The sequence below is a fragment of the Myodes glareolus genome, chromosome 22 (assembly GCF_982192425.1).
Source record: "Myodes glareolus chromosome 22, mMyoGla1.1, whole genome shotgun sequence".
NCBI classification, from domain to species: domain Eukaryota; kingdom Metazoa; phylum Chordata; class Mammalia; order Rodentia; family Cricetidae; genus Myodes; species Myodes glareolus.
In genome coordinates, this window is record NC_142047.1 from 50,726,175 (window position 1) to 50,745,408 (window position 19,234).

The 19,234-nt window shown below is 48.1% G+C and overlaps 1 protein-coding gene across 2 annotated transcripts in view; it reads right to left on the reverse strand.

Moving 5' to 3' along the window:
• Positions 1 to 215: 215 nt before the first annotated feature.
• The window catches only part of Zcchc14 (zinc finger CCHC-type containing 14), a 60,637-nt gene continuing 41,618 nt past the window's right edge, over positions 216 to 19,234 (reverse strand). Inside the window, exons 4-13 of one of the 2 annotated variants that reach the window (XM_087900505.1) lie at positions 13,160 to 13,231; positions 12,212 to 12,321; positions 11,176 to 11,270; positions 11,040 to 11,094; positions 10,253 to 10,535; positions 8,728 to 8,819; positions 8,051 to 8,178; positions 6,656 to 6,796; positions 5,106 to 6,566; positions 216 to 3,847 (exon numbers count right to left, since the gene is read on the reverse strand). In XM_087900505.1, coding sequence (XP_087756631.1) covers positions 3,828 to 3,847; positions 5,106 to 6,566; positions 6,656 to 6,796; positions 8,051 to 8,178; positions 8,728 to 8,819; positions 10,253 to 10,535; positions 11,040 to 11,094; positions 11,176 to 11,270; positions 12,212 to 12,321; positions 13,160 to 13,231 — 2,457 coding nt within the window. In that variant the 3' untranslated portion in view covers positions 216 to 3,827. Of the gene's footprint in view, positions 3,928 to 5,105; positions 6,567 to 6,655; positions 6,797 to 8,050; positions 8,179 to 8,727; positions 8,820 to 10,252; positions 10,536 to 11,039; positions 11,095 to 11,175; positions 11,271 to 12,211; positions 12,322 to 13,159; positions 13,232 to 19,234 lie in introns of both variants that reach the window. The other variant, XM_048437427.3, reaches the window with a different exon arrangement.

Sequence of the window (19,234 nt, forward strand, 5' to 3'; positions counted from 1 at the left end):
TCCTGGAAAACCACATTCTCGGGGTGTGACTGTCAGAAGACGGTGCAGCTGGAACTTCTTTACCCTGTCTATCTGTACTAGGAGGACACTGTTCAAATCTGGGGACCTTGGAGAAAGTAAGAAAGGGAAAAAAGAAGGTGCCTCATCTTGTGAGAAGAGAACTGAGCTGGGAGAGGGTTCTGCCTCTGTGACAAAGATCTGGGAACATCAAACACTTGAGTTTTTTAAAATTTTTATTTTCCGTACATTAAATTTACTCATAAAAACAGTCTAAAAATGTACATTTTTCCTTTTTAACAAAGTATAATAAAACATAAAAACCCCAAAAACAATACTTGACATTTACAATTCAAAATCAAATTAGCAGAATATTAAATATTTACAAAACTATATCTTTTAAAAATATTTATAAAGTTACATGCAATTTTGTAGAATTGACAAAAGAATGGCTCAAAAATGGGGAGAATTGTCCTTCATTCCTAAAAAGAAAATATGCCCAATAGAATCTGTGATGGTTTCAGTCTTGGTACCAACACCTCTTCTGTGTGTGCGTGAGAACTGACCTGTGCTGAGGGCTGGGCCACTGCCCCCTTGTGGTAGGACAGTGGCCTGGACGTGGCCTTGCCAGTACAGTATGTGGTTTTTCTGAAATATTGCCAAGTGTTGACTACAGGTGCTGCATTCAGTCAAACTGGGACAGGCCAGCAGTCCGGTTTCTGGACCCCATGGTTTCTTAGGCCACCTGACTTGCTTTATGGAAGTCACCTGCACCTTGGAAAGGACGGCTATCCCTGCTCAGGTTCCCCAAGATTGCCACTGGGGATGAGGTTGAGCAGATAGAGTTCCTGCATCCTTTTAACTTTTAAGACTTTAGCAAGTAATGCCACCCACTAGCTGGCTGTAAAACTAGTATGTCAGACCAAATGCCAGGAAGCAGAAAGAGTGGCAGGGACGGAGTGAGGAGAGTGAGACCCAGTTTCCATCGGGCTGTCCTCAAGGGACTGTCATGGCACACATGTAGCAAAGGTACCACCATTGTGACCGCCTCTGCACGTGCGTGTAGTACAAGCCAGTCTGACTTGTAGAAAGGACTGGAAGCCTAACTGGAATTCCACACGGAAGCTGCTAACTACTGCATTAACAGGCTACTATCATCTTTGGGAGATGAGTGTGCCGCTGGTTTCCTAATACTCGACTGTATATATGTTCAAGAAGTATTTTGTCTTTATTGTAAGAGCTAGCTCCCATTCCTCAGTGCTCTTCAGAAGTTAGGAGTTTTCAGCGTTAAAACACTTTCCAATTTTAACTACCAAGCATGAAATAAAAACCAGAAAGTAAGGTAGAAAATTGAGTAGTTTGCTTAAACAATACAAAAGGTCATATAGCTGTTTTATCCCAACACTGTGCCCTCCTTCCTATATGCTTATCCTACTTCCTACCCTGAGATGTTAACACAGGATCAGAACTGACGCCGCAGTCCCAGGGCCATGCGCCCCCTGGGTACCACTGCCATCTGACACAGCAGTTTTAGGAAAATGACTGGAAAGGGCTGGTCTGTTTGGTGTGTAACAGTGAAGTCTCCCAGTGAAGAAGTTAAGCGTTGGCCGTGCTGATGGCCTTTACAGGCTCTGGGAGTAAGCCCTACCTGCAAACATCTGCCCACGCCTCCATGTTGTGCATGCTCCTTTGCGTGATGTAATCCTTGCCGGCTTCACAGATATGCCACACAAGCTCTTCCAAAGACAACCGGCGGCTTCCAGACACAGACTGCTGTCGCCTGGACAGCTGAGATGGTGCTGGGGCTCGCTCCCCTCAGCTGAATGGCACAAATCACGTGGGAGTTGCCACAGCAGACTGCTGTCTTTCAGGCTAACAGCTGAAAGGGTAACAAGACACTTCCAATCCCTATATTGACCACAAAACAAAAAACTTAAATATGATTTTTTTCTTTTGCTATGAGACAGTTTCCAACAATTTCTGTGTTGAAATAGGATTTATTTAAAATATTTCTTTGTTTAAAAAAACCAAAAAATTTAAAAGTTTGGCTTTCAGCACATATCCAGGCCACTGTAACGGCCTTCAGAAATATTAAAATCGTAAACATCAATGAACACTCTAAGTCTTCCTTATTAACACAATGCGACCGATCCCAGTCTGGTGCTCTTTAAGGCAAAGTGTGTCAGTTCTTGTATTGACATCTGTAGTGTTACTGAGTGAGAGATCAACAGAGCATCCCCTAGTGCCTCATCACCATCACCTCAGAACAGATGGGATACTGTGTGCCATGGACAGAACTGAGGTCTATCAATCCTGCATTGCATAGAATCGACAACACTCAAGCCTTCCGTGTGGTCTCCACGGAGAGAAAGCCCATCTTAGAATATGAAGCCTTGCATCACAGCGCCTCCAGTTATAGGGTATTTTGTGATTTACACTAATTTTGCGTGAGGGTGATTGTCCCATCTGAAGAATGGTCTAAGGACTGAGATTTTCTTCTCCATAAATATGAAGCTGGAAAATCCTTGGCAAGATCTCACCATTAATTTTTTTTAACACCAAAGGCTTCAGCATTTTAAATAACATTATTTGAGCATAAAATTCCCTTTAACCTTGAATGTCTAAGCTCCTCATGCCTCCGTTGTGGTGGGTAGACAGGTTCATACCCCACTGAGGAGTGAGCCCCCCCCCCCCGCCCCGGTCTGGACTGTAACTGGTGAGTGGTTTCGAGGAGTCTTGCGTCTCTCTACTGAAGTTTTCCAGGCGATTTTAACGGAATTAACTATCAACACACAGCCTAACACAAAAGAAGCTGACAGTTTCCAGTCTTTTGTTCATAAATCACAGGCCTGTATTACTGTTGAATGTCTGTCTCAAGTGTGAATTCATCAGCAGTGAGCTCTGGGGCTGGGGTCCTGGGGAAACCACTTGAGACATGACAATTTGCCAGCTTCCTGAAGAATGAGGAGCAGCGGTCACAGTCAACTCACAAAGTTGAGTCATTCCCGTGTCCTCAGGAGTTGGTTCTTGTTTGGAGAGAGCAGGCTCAAAGCCACCAATGGGAGGGGTGGTCTCAAGCCTCGGTGACTGGATTCCCTGGGACTTGGACCCTTAGAAACGAAGTTGTCGAGAGTGAGCTATGTCTTATCTACTAATATTGTGTAAATTTGTTTACAGAAAAAAATATTAAAAACCTGGAACTGCTCCAAGTGTCTGCAGAAGAACACCCTGCAACCACGGGTGTACTAGGCCGAGCAGCCTGCTGGTGCCAACTCCAATGCCCACTGATGGAGTCCCCTACATTGTCGGGTCCAAGAGTCTGCCTCCCAGAATGAAGAGGTCCTTGTCAGGTAGTGCAATCCTTAAGAAGCCAGACGTGAGGCGCCCACTCTAGGAAACAGCAAAATCCAGTTGGCACTTCCTAACCCATAGGGGTCTTGGATCCGACTGGGGAACTCCACTTGAGAACTCCGACCTGCAGTCTTGACTCAGGTCGTGCATAGCTGCCCTGGAATTTGTGTGTGAGCCTAGAAGGACCAGCGATCTTCAGGAGACAAGTCTCCATACTGCAACAACTGTGTGGTGGCCACATCACTGCTGTGGAGACGTCCACTAGGCAATCCTTATATCAAGCTCCAAACTAGGATTTTGGCAATGAAATCGAGTTTGACGCACTTCTATGCTAGATTCTCTATCCAGTATAGTAAAGTAAAGCACCTTTGGGTTAAAAATATTAAGCTCCACAGCAACTCGACTTCAGTTCTCCATGGGATTTTCCTTAGGTCTCCATGGCTCCACAGCAACTTGACTTCAGTTCTCTATGGGATTTTTCATGGCTTAATAAAATGTTCTGTTGCCAAAAAAAAAAAAAGGATCAGTCCGTAGAGTCCAGACTTTCTGCTGGAGGGGCATATTTCAACCTAAAAGTTCCTGGAGAGAAAGAAAGACAGAGAGAGAAAGAGGGAGAAGAGGGTGAAGCCTGAGTCAGTTGTAGAAGTGCACACATCACCCACCTGCCCTGAGCTGCCGCTTAGGACTGACAACTGTCATACACAGCTGGCTATCACGGTTTTACAAGACTCTTTGGGGAAGTAACAAGGAGAGCATCACAGCTCTCATCACAGCCTTGGATCTCTTTCTCTGGACATGGACCTTGCACCAGAAGCTGGCAGTACACACAGGTGGGCAGGAAAGGCCTGGATTTAGAAGGTGCAGGTCAGTTCTGGGAAGGGAGGCAGCTACCTGGACCACCACTGTATCTCTCAGGTCACAGATTTTGGCTTCTAAAAGCTCTCCAGATGGTGAAGATCAACAGGAAACTGCACAACCTAGACGGAGGTGCTGGTAACCCAGAGATAGGCAAAGTGGGACCAACTTTCCTAACTTTATTGTAATTTTCCCAAAACACATAGCAATTGTAAGCCTAGTGATTCAGGGGAGTGGTAATAATGGTAATAATCCCAGCACTCTGGAGTCCATGACAAGTTCAAAACCAGAAAATAAAACAACAACAAAATAATAAGTCTGCTATAATACAGTAGACAACGAAATTTGAATAACCAAGACGCACTATAGGAGATAAAAAACAAGGGAAGGAAGAAGCAGCCAGTCAGCAGGACACAAGGGCACACCACACATCCGCCCTGAACCCTGAGCCGAAAGAGCAGCAGAGCTACTGGCTGGGGAAACCTTAACTAACTGCCACACCCTTAATTTCCACATACCCTCCAGGAGGTGGCAGCAATCACTGGCAGCTCACAGCCTTGCAAGTTCCATCCAGCTCATATTATTTAGATAACAGGGATCTGAGGCCATAATTTTTGTTTTTGTTGTTTTTAAGGTGTGTGTGTGTGTGTGTGTGTGTGTGTGTGTGTGTGTTCATATGTTCAGGTGCCTACAGAGGCCAGGAGAGGGCTCTGGATTCCCTAGAGTTGAGATTACAGCTGAATTAGTTGAATGGCCTAACATGAACTGAACTCAGGCCCCTTTAAATAAGTTGGCTTTAAAAACAAGTTTACTATGTTTTCAAAAAGCCAAGCTGCCATGGGTACTTCTCCCAGGAGCCACGACAGCACAGCAAGGAAGACACAGCACCTCCCAGTGATTACCTTGCCGGTTGAAGTCCATGGACGGTTGCTTGCAATCCTGAGCACGGTGGCCAGTAGCCCCACAGTTGTAACAGGACAGATTACCACTCTTTTTGTGACTGGAGCCATTGGTGCTGCCTACCAAGCCTTGGGTTTGGTACACCCCTGCTGTCCCAGCCATGAAGTTCTGCATGGGTGGCACCGCAAAAGTGGACTGTCCACCTAGGACGGGGTCTGGAGTCACACTGCCGCTGTAGGGTGCATGTACAACAGGGAAGGCAGAGCCACCACCATACTGCTGGGTACTGACATAGCCGTTGCTGCACATGGGACTGAAGGGTAGGAAAGGGAAGGTAAACATGGATGGCCCAGAGAATGGGTGCTGGAAGTAGTTGGCATAGCTGACAGTCAGGCCACTGGAGCCACAGCTACCACTGCAACCACAGGACGTGCACACAATGCAGCCAGGTGGGGGCGGCGCAGGCTGTGGGGGTGCGGGGGGCTGCTGATGGTGGTGGTGGTGGTGGTGGTTCTGACTTGAGGCAGGAATGTTTCCTGGGGAGCTGTTGCCAGCACCACCACTGTAAAAGCTGCTTTCAGGGACAGAGGAGAGAGCAGGGCTGGAGCTGGGGGCGGGGCAACTGGGCAGAGTGGCCATGCTCGCAAAAGACGTAGAGGGGTGACTGCTAGGGGAGGCAGTGTTGCTGTTGGCGCAGAAGCTGCCCTGCAGTGGGCCCACAGGCACACTGCTCACTGCAGAGAAGGCAACTTTGGTGTTGGCTGTATATAGAGCAGTCCGGGGGTTGATTATTGCAGGGGGCACACTGATCTGTCCGTTGTTGGGGCAAGAAGTCTGCCCAGAGATGGCAGCATCAGCAGGGACGGAGGAGGACAGCAGCAGCTTGATGGGCGGCCGGGCCACATGCAAGACGGTGCTTGGTGTCCCTGTGGTGGCGGAGCTGGTCTCTACAGTCAGGGCTGGCTGCTGTGCCGTCTTCAGCACCCTGTCCAGTGTGGCTGCATGCACAACTTTGGCCCGGGGACCAAAGGAGACTGTGGGTGACACAGAATTGTTCTCTACAAGGCCCGAGAGGACCTGTACTGGCGGATGGGGTGCTGCTGAGGGAAGTGTGTCCAGCACAGCTCCGCCAAAGCTCTTGTCCACTTTTGTGCCACTTCTAGGGCCAGGTCCCTTGTTCCTTTCCTCCAGGGACAGAAGCGAGTGAACAGAGGATGAGAGGAGTTTCACGTCTGTGCTGCCTCTGTCCGACTTGTGCACCGAGTTCAGCATGCGGACAGGTGCCAGGTGTGAAGCTGCAGGCATCAGCTGTGGGGGCAGAGGATGGTGACCTGCAGGGCTGGAGCCAGCCTCGTTCTGCACAGGCAGAACCTGGGCTGTGGGTCTGGCAGAGCTGGATGGGAAGTGAGTCAGCAGCATCACAGGCTTCTCCTTATCAGTACCCTCAACATGTATGTCCACACCTGAGGACAGAGAGACTGTTAGCACAGTGTGCACCCAGCAGAAGCTCAGAAGGTGGGGCAGCAAAAAGGCCACAGCACAGGTGTCTTACGTCTATCGCTCTCCTCAGCGCTGTCTGAACTCTCCTCTCGCACCTGCACACCCATGGGGCTAGAGGAGGAGCTGGAATACTCGGAGGAGCTGCCTTCCCGGGGCAGCTGGTGAGCTGGTGGCTCCACCTCCACCCGCAGCTCTGTGGAGAAGGCAGGTAGAGGTTAATAGCTCTGTGGCACTCACCCACAGGCAAGAGAACCCTGCCAGGAACACCAGGAAACATGGTCCCCAATCATGGTCAGATTAAGATCCAAGAATCTTGAGCACGACACCAGCTACTCAAGGCCATATAGTTAGATCAAAGGAAGGGGCACTTCTGACCCAGGCTAGTACACTGCAAGGTCAATGTCCAGTCACTGTGGGACGTCCTGTCCCGTCCTCAAGAGTACAGAAAAGCCATGAAGCCATGGACACTATCTGTCAAAAAGGCTCCCTACGGCGACTGAACTGTCCAAGATGGACATCTGTCTCTTACCAATCTGCCATGGCTTTTGCATCCATCACATCTTGCTGATGAAAAAAGCAATGCTCAGTGCTTCCTGCAGGACAACATAGCCACTGACTCGTATGTCCCCACCTCTTCCACAGACAGGGAGTAGGGGAAGAGGAAGAGGACAGAGGTTGAAAACCCAAATCCTCTTTTGGTTTGTTTTATTTCTTCATTTGTTTTTCTAGACAGAAATGGTATCTCTGTAGCTTTGGAGCCTGTCCTACAACTCACTCTGTAGACCAGGCTGGTCTCGAACTCACAGAGATTCGCCTGCCTCTGCCTCCTACATGCTGGGACTAAAGGTGTGTGCCACACTGTATGGCAAAACCCAAGTCCTAAGTCTCTCAAGTCTCCAATGGGAAGACAGGAATGACAATAGTGGTCTGGGAAAGGGTACCAGGCAACAGTTCATGACAGGCACCTGCGTGGCAAGGGCCTTTCATCTCTCTGGCCTGTATCTTGCTTCCCCTCACAGCCTAAGAGTTCAGGGTCTAACAATGCTGCCTACATAACCTGAAGCTAGACACTAGTGTCTAAATAACCTGAGGCTACTAGGCATTAGTGTCTGGCACCTAAGGCCATCCATACAATCATTTTCGTGAGCTGAGCGGTGGTGGTGCACGCCTTTAATCCCAGGAGGATCTCAGGGAGTTCGAGATCAGCCTGGTCTACAAGAGCTAGTTCTGGGACAGGCACCAAAGCTACAGAGAAACACTGTCTCAAAAACAAAAACAAACACAGCAATCACTTTCCTGAATTAAACCCTATAGAGTCAGGATAAAGAAAACATTTAAAACCTGTAAATGAAAAACAAGAGTGAGCTGAAGTCTAATTCCGATCCAGAAGAATACCATACCACACCTGTACACATGCCACACATCTGAACCACAGGCCCTCACACACCTGCAGCATGGCTGCTGCGCCCAGGCTGCACAGGCCCCACGTGGCTGGTGGGTGTGACTCGGGCCACTCCACTGCTGGTGACCAAGGATGGGGCTGAGGAGTTGAGGCACCGTCTCTCTGACTTCTCCCTGTGAATAACAAGCATAGTCAGATAGCTCCTCTCCCGAAACACTCCAGCTTCCAATACACCTCCCAGGCAGGTCCAAAGAGGCCAAAGCTCCACCTATGATGCTGGGCATCACCAGAGGACTGGGTAAGAAATAAAGTAACCCAGACCCTGACATTTAAAACCTGCAGGTTCTAACACTGCTTAGCACATGAGAAACTAAGATAAACACAACTTATTCTCTGTTGATTTGGTGTTTTGGGACACAGTCGCACTATGTAGCCCAGACTACCTCAAACTCAAATCCCTATCCTCCTGCCTCAGTCTCAGGGTTAGGATTGCAGTGTGGCCACACCCAGAAAAGTACACATTGAGTGATTTCTTTCTTTCTTTTTTTTTTTTGTATTTTCAAGACAAGGTTTCTCTGTGTAGTCCTTGCTGTTCTGGAACTAGCTCTGTAGACCAGGCTGGCCGCGAACTCACAGAGATTCTCCGTCCTCTGCCTCCAAGTGTTGGGATTAAAGATGTGTGTCACCAACATTCAGCATACATCAAATGATTTCATGCTTACTTTTCCAGCTCCAACTGAGTCTTGAGTTTTTTCTTTGCTCCCATGGTGAGGGACTCAAATTTATTCAGATCTTCTTCAGTAAGGCTCAGAAACTTGCACAGGAGAAACAAAAGCCAGTTACTGAGAGGACCATGGGGACTCTGCAGGCTAACAGATCAAAGGGCTAGTAAACAAACGACTAGAGACATGGACACTGTTTCCCAAGCTCCAAAGAGCTGTGGTCTCTCCTCTGCACCTTACCACAAGTGCAGCCGACAGGTACCCTGCAGCCTTCTGGTCCCTGCATTCCAGGCATTACCAAGGGATGTACACCTTGGATAGTTTTAGCCACTACTTATTTACAATTGAAGGCTGTCCTTGTCCTCTGGGCAGGTTTCATTGGTATGCAGCAATCTCTGCACACAGAAGCAGAGCGTGGTTGCTGTAAGACCGTTCTTTTTGGAAAGTCACCTTCAGAAGCCTGGTGAGGACCCAGGTAATCTAAAAGAAGGCACTATCCAGATGAAATGGTAACTAGGAACCCACAAGCCTGACACCCCAGGACAACTGGCATACCACAGCACAGCCAGCTGTGGGATTCAGTCATCTCATCATAATTCTGAGTAGAAAATTCAAACTGATTATGATCAATGTTAGAAAATCTCTTGTCCTTAAGATTCAAGCGCCACGAGCAGCAGCATGGCAAGCACAAATGCCGCGTGTGCCGTCTCCAAAGCTCCATCTCTAGGTTAACAGTGGAGTTTGATGTGTGGAGCTGTTACAGAGCCATCTTGCCCAGCAGGGGGAGTTCAGATTTCAAACACCTTCTGCAGGTATCATTTGGCTTAGCCAGAGGCACTGAGACTTAGAAAAGTCAAAAGGCATCCCTAGTCAAAACTATCCACTAAAACACTGTTCTCTGAGCAGGTCTCTTCCATGATTCTAGGTCTGTTTTTTTTTTTGTTTGTTTTTTGGTTTTGTTTTTGTTTTTTTTTTTAAAGACAGGGTTTCTCTGTAGCTTTGGAGCCTGTCCTGGAACTAGATTTTGTAGACCAGGATGACCTCGAACTGACAGAGGTCCGCCTGCCTCTGCCTCCCAATTGCTGGGAAAGGCGTACGTCACCACAATCTGGTATTGTTTTTTGTTCTCCCGGTCTGACTATTAATGTAGCCTTGGTTGTCTGAGCCCCCACTTGCTCGAGTCCAAGGCATGACTCTATGAACTGAGTCCACACAGCATGAGTTACACCAAAGCTGCTTCAAAGAGGAGCAAATGGTATCTGTATGAGCACTGGCCTACAGCAGCTTGAGGGATGGAGCCAATTCAAGTCACAGAGTCCCTGGCTTGTCAAGACCTGAAACACTCAGAAAAACTACTTGCTTATGACAAATCCTACTTTTTTGGCTTCAGGCAGCCTGGTAGTTAAATCCTGGTCCCCTTTAACACCAAGCAATATGATCATCACCCAAGTTCTTGACACCTCTAGGAATGAGGACAGGGCACAGCCTACCAGAGACCCTCTGAGTATCTGAGTAGTCAACATACCTTTTCCATGGTGAGCTGTTTAAAGACGGGATAATACTTGTGCAAACGTAGCTTCCTCAGCCAGTCTAAAATCCCATTTTGCTCCTGGGGCTGAGGAGCCTGCAGATTAGAGGGCATCAGGATGGTAGGTGAGTTGTCCACTTGGGTCCGGTAAGCCAGTGCTGAGCCTGCACCCCCTGTGTGGGAGCAGTGGGGCAGGGAAGCAGATGCACTGGCCGAGTGCTGCAGGTGGTGCTGGGTGCTGCTCTGCGAGGATGGGATTCCAGCCACTCCACACACTGGCCTGCAGCAAAGGGGATGGTGGAGTATAAGCGCTGCTCTGCAGACTGCCGCCTGGCACCAGAAGATTAGTTAGAGGGATCCCATTCTGGCACCTATTCCCTTATGGCATCTGGGGTTCAGGTCATGGCATACTTGGGGTTAATTAGTGTCCTGTCTACTCCCACCCCATTACGACTTCCCTCCTCACAGTGCAATGCCCACAGGGATATTCCTGTGTGTGTGTCCATGCTATGTGTGTCCATGTGCACCAGAGATTCAGCTGAGCTACCCGGTGTCTGTCATTTCTAAGGAACGAGATGATACCAATAGATCATGATTAAAACAAGTTACTCAGCACTGTGAAAAAACCATGAAACTGGGAAGTCAAAAACTGGATTCTCTCTACCCAATTCGTCTCCTGGCATTATCCAAGATGTAGGTCAGGCAGACAGCTCTGACAGCAGCTGCTTATATATGTATGCATGGGAGGCAGTGCTGACCAGGGTGGCTAGAGAGGACCGCTCACCTTCCAGATACGCCCATCATGGCGCCTACTTTAGGAAGGGAGGGGTTGGCAGGACCTATAAAGTAGGAAAAACGTGTCACAGAGACTTACAAACAATAATGTAGCTTAATTTGTTTTTAACCATTTCAAAACTTACTTGGACTTTGGAGCTGTTGGGTGGGAGATGAAGTGCTGAAGAACTTCCTAACGTGGTCATGTTTCAGTGTGTGCGAAGGTATGGAAGCCAAATACCTAGGAAGTAACAGGGCAGCTTGTCAGCACTGAAATCTCCCCCACCCCAACCCACACATGCATGTAAACTTAACAGTGGGAAAAATCTGAAAATTTCACCCAAGAGAATGAGACATTAGAGAAAAACAAAACAAAACAAAACAAACTAGTCCCATGCCTGATACTCTCTTTGCTTTTATTCAATTTGTATAGTTCCCTTCAAGTCCCTTCTCTCGTATCTCACAGTGAACACATCAAGTTCTACAAGAGTCTGTGACATGAGCACTGGAACCAGGTCACAATGTGAAGACACTGATCCTAAGGGCCCTCAGAGGACACACTAGAGAACCAGCTGTGCCTTGGGTAGTAGAGTTTATACATGAATCCCTTGGTTCCATTCCCCAGTACCACATCAACTGTGTAGTGAAGCAGACCTTTTACCCCAGCCCTTAGGAAGCAGGAGGATTACAAATTCAATGTCATTTTCAGTCTCAAACCAAACCACAGGACAGAGCTGGTGAGCCTCAACACTGTATGTCCCATGTGTGGGGGTTTGGCTGATTCAAGACCTATTTTCATTCTGACAAGCTTCAGATGCTTCTTCCCTGAGGCAGGGTTTCTCTGTAGCCATGGCTGTCCTGGAACTCACTCTATAGACCAGGCTGACCTCGAACTCATAGAGATCCACCTGCCTCTGCCTCCTGAGTGCTGGGATTAAAGGCATGCGCCACCACGGCCCCGTCATAGCCTCAGCTGCTAACCAGACAATAGAGCTGATTGTTTACATCATCTCACAAGGACAGCAAACCCCATACAGCACAAACTTCTGGTTCCTTCACCTCACCGCTAACCCACCCTATGGGTATCTATATCTTTCAAACCTTTACAACAGGTAGCCCTGGAGATAAAGGAAAGACCCACACCAGAGCAGCCACAGCCACCTGGCCAAGAACCTTACTTACCTCAGACCTGCTTCCAAATCCACATGGTTACGCTCCATATAGAAGGAATCTGGGCCAGCCAAGCAAGGAATGAGCTTGTCTAAGTTCTCTTCAGGGTAGAGCTGGGATAACTGAAAGAAAAGACAAAGCAGAAGGTCTGTCTCCACAGCATAGCAGCACTCCGTCTTGCTACAAGAGGCTTGGCAAGGGGTCTGTGGAACATCTGTGGTAAGACAGTTTGGACCTTTCTAGATGCTTGGGTTCTGTACACATGTAAGATACTACAGGCAGGGGAAGCCCCACGATCTACTCATCGTAACTATTCCTGAGTTTAATATAGTTTGAGCCACAGGGCCAGTTCCTGACCAGAATCCAAATGGACCAGGCCTGCAAAAAAAGCAAAGAGTAGCAGTTCTGACAAAGTCTAGCCTCCAGTACCCCAGCACAACAGCCCCTGAGTTTAGGACGATGGCCAGGGCAGGAGAGCATGGACTCCTCCTCTCACCTTGCATAAGTCTAGCACCGGGTAATGGCACTGGCAGCCTATTCTTGAGAGAGGACACAAACAGGAAAAGTCCCACTGGTGTATTGGGGGTAAGCAAGGCCTTGGCGCTCAAGACCCAGGAAGCAGCAGCCCATCGAAGATGTGATGATCACAACCAGAGCCAGCCACTCTTGTGTACACTGACTCAAGGACCTCACTCCCAGCCTGGCAGGGGAGAACCTACTACAGGCTAATTACTGTTTTCTCAGACTCTACAGTCTTCCAAACATAACATCTAACATTCAATAAAAATTTCAAAGACATGAGAATATAGGGCCACGGAGACTACTGTCAGCGTTCTCAGAGGTGGGGTGGCTCATGCATGTGATCTCTGACCCTCTCTGCTGACAGTCTGACTAGGTGAAGGACAGAAGCCACTGCTATCACTGCACCACGAACTTTTAAAGAGCCCCTGGTCATCTTACCTTCGAAATAAACTCAGTTACTTCTGAGGAAGACTTGGTTACTGATGTTATTGAAGAATCAGACCACAGGACCTTAAAAACAAATAAATAAGCCTTGAAAAACAGATACCACAACTGGGCAGTAGTGGTGCACACCTTTAATCCCAGCACTTGGGAAGCAGAGGCAAATTGATCTCTGTGAGTTCAAGGCCAGCCTGGTCTACAGAGCGAGTTCCAGGATAGCCAGGGCTATTACACAGAGAAACCCCATCTTCAAACAAAACAAAACAAAACAAAAAAAACTAAAAAACCAAACCAAACCAAACCAAAACAAAACAAAAAAACAAAACAAGCTTCCAACTGTCCAGGACTCACAGATAGTAACTACTGCCAGAATGGGACACTCACACTCCTGACTTGTGGTGAAGAAAAACAGTCATAAAACCCAAGTCCATTCACATACTACCAAGTCACTAGAGCAAGGGGGAGTGGCATCGCCTGCCACCTAAGCACCCATGTGCACCAGCATGTTCCCTTTTCTTCATGGTGCATGTGGTGCTGGACATAGCATCAAGGCACCAGCAATCTGCCTCTTCACCTGGAAGCAGGTGTCTGTACCACACAGGTGCTGTGGCTATATGAACACTTGAGCCCAGGCCTGGCTTGGGCCCTCAGGCAGACGACAAACATGGAACAAGAGAAGTCCTCCACAGGAAGGCTTCATCAGGCCAGAAGAGTCAGAAACTGCACATGCCTTCGGGCTTGGCACTTGCTTTAACTCATAGCACTGGGGCCTGTATGATTTTCTGACATCATAAAGCTCCTGGCACTGGCTGAGCTCTCCTGTCATTCCTACAAGCCTATTCCTCACAACACTGCCATGCAGCCTGAACGCAGCTACTTTTGCAGGTATATATGTGTGGGATTTTGTGGGGGGCTCTGTGCAAAAGATAACATGAACCCACTTAGAAAGGCCAGGGCAGGCGGCATGAGGAGTAGGTCAACCAGGAGATACAAAACACATAAATTTTGTCTAAAATCCAGAAGTCACTGCCCAAAAGGGACACATCACATTTACCTTGGTATAGAGGCAAGAATTCAAGATGCCAAGCCCCTATTCCCTTCTCTGCACAGCTGAGACACCCTTGACCTGGGAGGGTTCAGTCACGTTCCTCTCATCTGTGGGATCCACATGGATCTGTGTGCATGAGCACTGGCACTCTGTGATAGCACTAACAAAGTCAGAGCAGATGGAGAGAAGGCGCCATGACTTCATAGGTACAGCATCTACAGTCACCGAGCTACCTGCTGCTAGGAGTGTGGCTTCCACCCCAACTTTTGTGCACGTGGTAGAAAGATGCCTCAGTGCTTCTTGGCTTCCAACAATCCCACAAAGTTGGGGTTCCTAAGTTTGTGCCCTATCAACCCTGATATCCCAGATTGAGGTGAAAACTTGAGTTACCCAGAGCCTGAGTAGAGACAGCTGGCAAACTGTTTCTAGCAGGAGTCTTTCCTCCCAATCTGACCCAAGGAAAGCACAAAGTCCACAGCCAAACAAGAGCAGTAGGACAGCCATGCTGAAAGCAGTAGTCTAACCCCTGCCATGGCACGGTTTGCCCTGTGTGTGTTCCTGGGGTCCTCACTACAGGCAAGAACACAGGGCGGAGGATTCACAGTCTGGTCCCAGGGACCTGCTTCACTTCCAAAGGTACCTACTTTTGGCCAGGTCCAGGCCTGCACTGGCCTCATGCTCACTCTCCACCCCCTCAACACAGCGCTGGAGGAAGACAGGCCATCACAAAAGCATGGCAATGGAACGTACCCCATCAGAGCTGGCATCTGCCATCCACCTCCAGGAGCAGGCACTGAAGGAAAAGTTGAGGCACACAGCACCAATTACTTCCTTCAAGAGCCACAGAGCCACACTGAGGCTGACTTAAATCTTTCATCACACAAGAAATGAGCAACACACAGGGTAAGGCCAGTTCCACAGGCAGCTTTATTTCCTATCTACATGCAGCACCTCTGTCTAGAGCCACCAAAATGGCATGTGCTTTATTCTGAACTAGCCAGGTGCTGGGTAGATGGCCCTACCCCGCCTACAAGATACCTTGTAAGAACATCTACACTTCCCAAACATCTTTTTTTTTCTTTTTTAAATACTTTAAAGGACAGTCGTGGGTGCTGGGAACCGAACTCTTATATTTTTGGTTGTGAGCCTAACCTGTAACGGTTGAGCCATCCCTCCAGGTCATTCCCAACCATTTTAAGGAAAAAAAAACAAAACAGCATAGAGGATGAAGGCCTGCAATCCACATTCTCAGGGGACTTGATGCCAAGAACAGAGAGAAGAGCTTGGCTGAGGCAATGGTGGCACAGTAGGCAGCACAGGCCCCAGGGAAGGATCTGGAGGAAAGTCCAAAGCCAAACAGGGACATGATGCCAGGGCAGATTGAATTCCATAAGAGGGATGAGGCAGGTAACTCCAAGGCTGCCACAGAACCAGCCAGAATGAAACCAGGTAAGCATGTTCCTACATTCCTCAGGAAAGCCATGGCCAAGCCAGTTATGATGGGAGAAAATGAAATGAAATGTATGCTCTGGCAATGCTGAACCATGCACGGGCAGCCCGTATATGGTGGTTCTATTGAACTTGTCCATAATGAGTTTCATGGTCTAAGTTGTTGAGGACAACTGATCATGTCTCTTCCTAAAGAGGGCACCATGTAGTTGCTGGGAATTGAACTCAGGACCTTTTGAAGAGCAGGCAGTGCTCTTAACCTCTGAGCCATTTCTCCAGTACCAGCTAGGTATGATGGCATACTCCATAAATTCCAGCACTAAATAGGCAGAGGCGGAGCGGGCCTCTGTGAATTCAAGGTCAGCCTGGTCTACACAGAGAGTTCTAGGACAGTCAGGACTACATAGAGAGACCCTATCTTTAAAAAAAAAAAAAAAAAAAAAAAGCCGGGCGATGGTGGTGCACGCCTTTAATCCCAGCACTCGAGAGGCAGAGGATCTCTGTGAATTTGGGGCCAGCCTGGACTACAAGCGCTAGGCTCCAAAGCTACAGAGAAACCCTGTCTCAAAAAAACAAAAACAAACAAACAAAAACCCAAAAAAGCATAAAATGAAAACAAGAAACACTGACCATTCCATTACCAACCACCAGAGGGTAGTGGGGGGGCAATAGATGAGGCATCTCCAACAGGAAGCATGAAAATGGTATTGCCCAGCTAGTTCTTAATATCCTGCCACTCTTAAAAATAGATGACTCAGTAAGGACAGTGGTTCATACCCTAACTCCAAAACTCTTGACAATTCCTATAATCCAGGGCTGAGACAGGATGAAGAATTCTGGGCCAGCCTAGGCTACACAATGAGATTGTGTCTTAAACCACAACTCTTGAGAGAACAGACCTGAGTGAGACAGAAAAGCATCAGACTCAGTATTGGCTGGTTTGCGTCACTGAAGAATGCTCTCAAATGAAAGCAAACTTTTAAGGACAAGATACAACAGGCTTTGGAGGGGTGTACTTATACTAATAATGTCTTGTAACTCAAGTCACACTCTCAGTGACTGTGCTTCAGAAATGGCACACCTCCACTGTTTCTCCTGCACACTGGCAGGTGTAGGGAGCAATTCACACTTCTGAGAGACTCAGTCATCACTTTCTTCAGATCCACTCCTCCATCTGCTTCCTGAGACTCTGGCTGGGCCTCCTAAGGACCAGCAAGTACAGCTGTAGCAAAACTAAAACTAACTCTGTGGAAAAGAACACGGAGCTTCACACTTGTCTACAGCAGACGCCTCCTGAGCAACTCCGTGCTGGGAAACACTGTGCTCTCCTTAGACCTTTGTCAACTCAACACGAGCTGGGGTAATTTTGGAAAGGGCAACCCCAACTGAGGAAGTGACTCCAGCAAACTGGCCTTTGGCAAGTTTGTAACCACTGTCTTGGTTGATGACCTATGTGGGAGGGTCCAGCCCACTGTGGGTGGTGTCACCCTGGGTAGATTAGTCCTGGGTTGTCCAAGAAGGTAGGCTGGGCAACCCATGTGGAGCAGCCAGTAAAGCAAGCAAATTCTTCCACGGCCTCTGCTTCAGTTCCGGCCTCTAAATACCTGTCTTGAGTTTCTGTCCTGACTTCTCTCAGAGTGTAAGCTGAAAAACCTTTTCTTCCCAAAGTTCCTTTGGTCAGGGTTATCACAGCAACAGAAATCCTAACCACAAAACAGTGGAAGCCACCAGAGTTCTAGAGAATCACAAAAGACTACTGGGCAGGAAGCTCTGAGCTTCTCCCTAAGCACACAGAGCCCAACAGACACTTCAAATGTGGACACACCCCACTCACCACAAGCTGTCCCGTGCTCGAGGCACAGTGAAGCAGCTATTGCTGACTTACTAGTCTCACTATCTTCTATTCTACTCCACCAGCCCGTGTGGAGTATGTTGATTCTCAAATAACATTTTAAGATTTTGATACCAAGTATGGTAAGCCACACTTGGGCAGCTGAAGCACACTCAAAGTCAGCCTGGGGTACACAGCAAAACTTTAGACCCTATCAAGAACAAGTAAGAAAAAAAAATGTTCACTTTCGATTATAGTTGATATTGAGCCACACACAAGTGTGTGATTGGATGTTGTGGCACCTGCCATCTCTTACTCAGGACAGTTAAGCCCTCAGCAGACTTCACCGTTTACATAAAAGCTTTCTGGCATGCTCCCTCACCATGGAGTAGTTTGCATTTTATAGAGTTGCACGTAACTGGTTTCCACAGTATACACCTGTTTGGAGGAAGAGTCTGAGTCACTGTGCCTCTCTGTGTCCTTCTTGAGCAGTGTCCCCTGTGGATAGTACAGCCCTGGGGATGCAGATTCCTAGCGCAGACACTCACACCATTCATCTTGGATCCTGAAGCATCACAAACAAAGCTGTACAGTATCACAAAACAAACCCTTCCCACACCAAGAGCTCTTCCATAGTGCCTTAACACCGTGCCTCAGCTATGAGGCTGCTGGCATACCTCTCCACACATGCTAATGACCAGACATACCTCTTTCTTAGGACTCTGTCCAAATCTTAAAACCATTTATTTTTTCTTTCTTCTCTCTCTCTCCCTCTTTCTGTAGACCAAACTGGCCTCAACCTCACAGAGACCCACCTGTCTGTGACTCCCAACTGCTGGGACTAAAGGCATGCGCCGCCCCTACTCGGCTGCTCTGAGAGCTCTCTGTAGACTTTGTAGACTTCATGCCCCTTTCTGCCTTATGACTAGCCCACCTATTCTCTTCAGTGCCTAGAAAACAGCTTTATAGAGCGCAGCAGTCCTATCTACTAGCTGCAGCTTTTAAAGAGCACATTTTAGCACTGGGCTCAGAAGCCTTTCACTTGTTTATTTCCCAGAGCTTTCTCTCTCCTTCTCCCCCCTACCCCCTCTTTGTTTTTTTTTTTGGGGGGTCTCAGAAATGATCCCACCTGTGGTACAAAGCGTTCTCACCATACAGCACCTCCTAAAGAGCAACCCTGACTCACACACAATACTAAACAAGAGTCTCTTGTGAGTGTGCTTCCCAGCACTGCCAGGGCATATGCTCATGATCTGTCCATGTCTGAAGACAGAGTCTGAGAAACAGCTACCCCACATGCCAGGTGGGGAACAAAACCCCGATACAAACCAGGAATACATTTCCCAGTTTCCTTTGAAGATAAGTGAGACAAAGAAACTGAAGTCTTGTCAACAAAACCTAAGCAGAAGCCTTTCCAGCTGCTCCTGAGCATGTTCCTTCTCCCTAGTCTCCATCTTGCCTACCATCAAGTGAGCACTAGAGCCCTAGCTGCCATCTTGGACTACAAAAACGATATCCTACGGACATGTTCACGGTAAAATCTAGAGTCAGCCAGGACTGTATTCTGATGGAGGCCTGGGACTGCCTCCCTGAACACCGTAACAGAGAGTAAAGGGAACTTTGAGGCTTGTCTAAGTCTTTGTTATGGCAAGCTGCTCTCACACAAGACAGCCCTTTCTATGGTGCACTAGTTTTGAGCACAAGCCCCTGTATAGACTGACTGGTCATGGCCACGTAGTCAGCT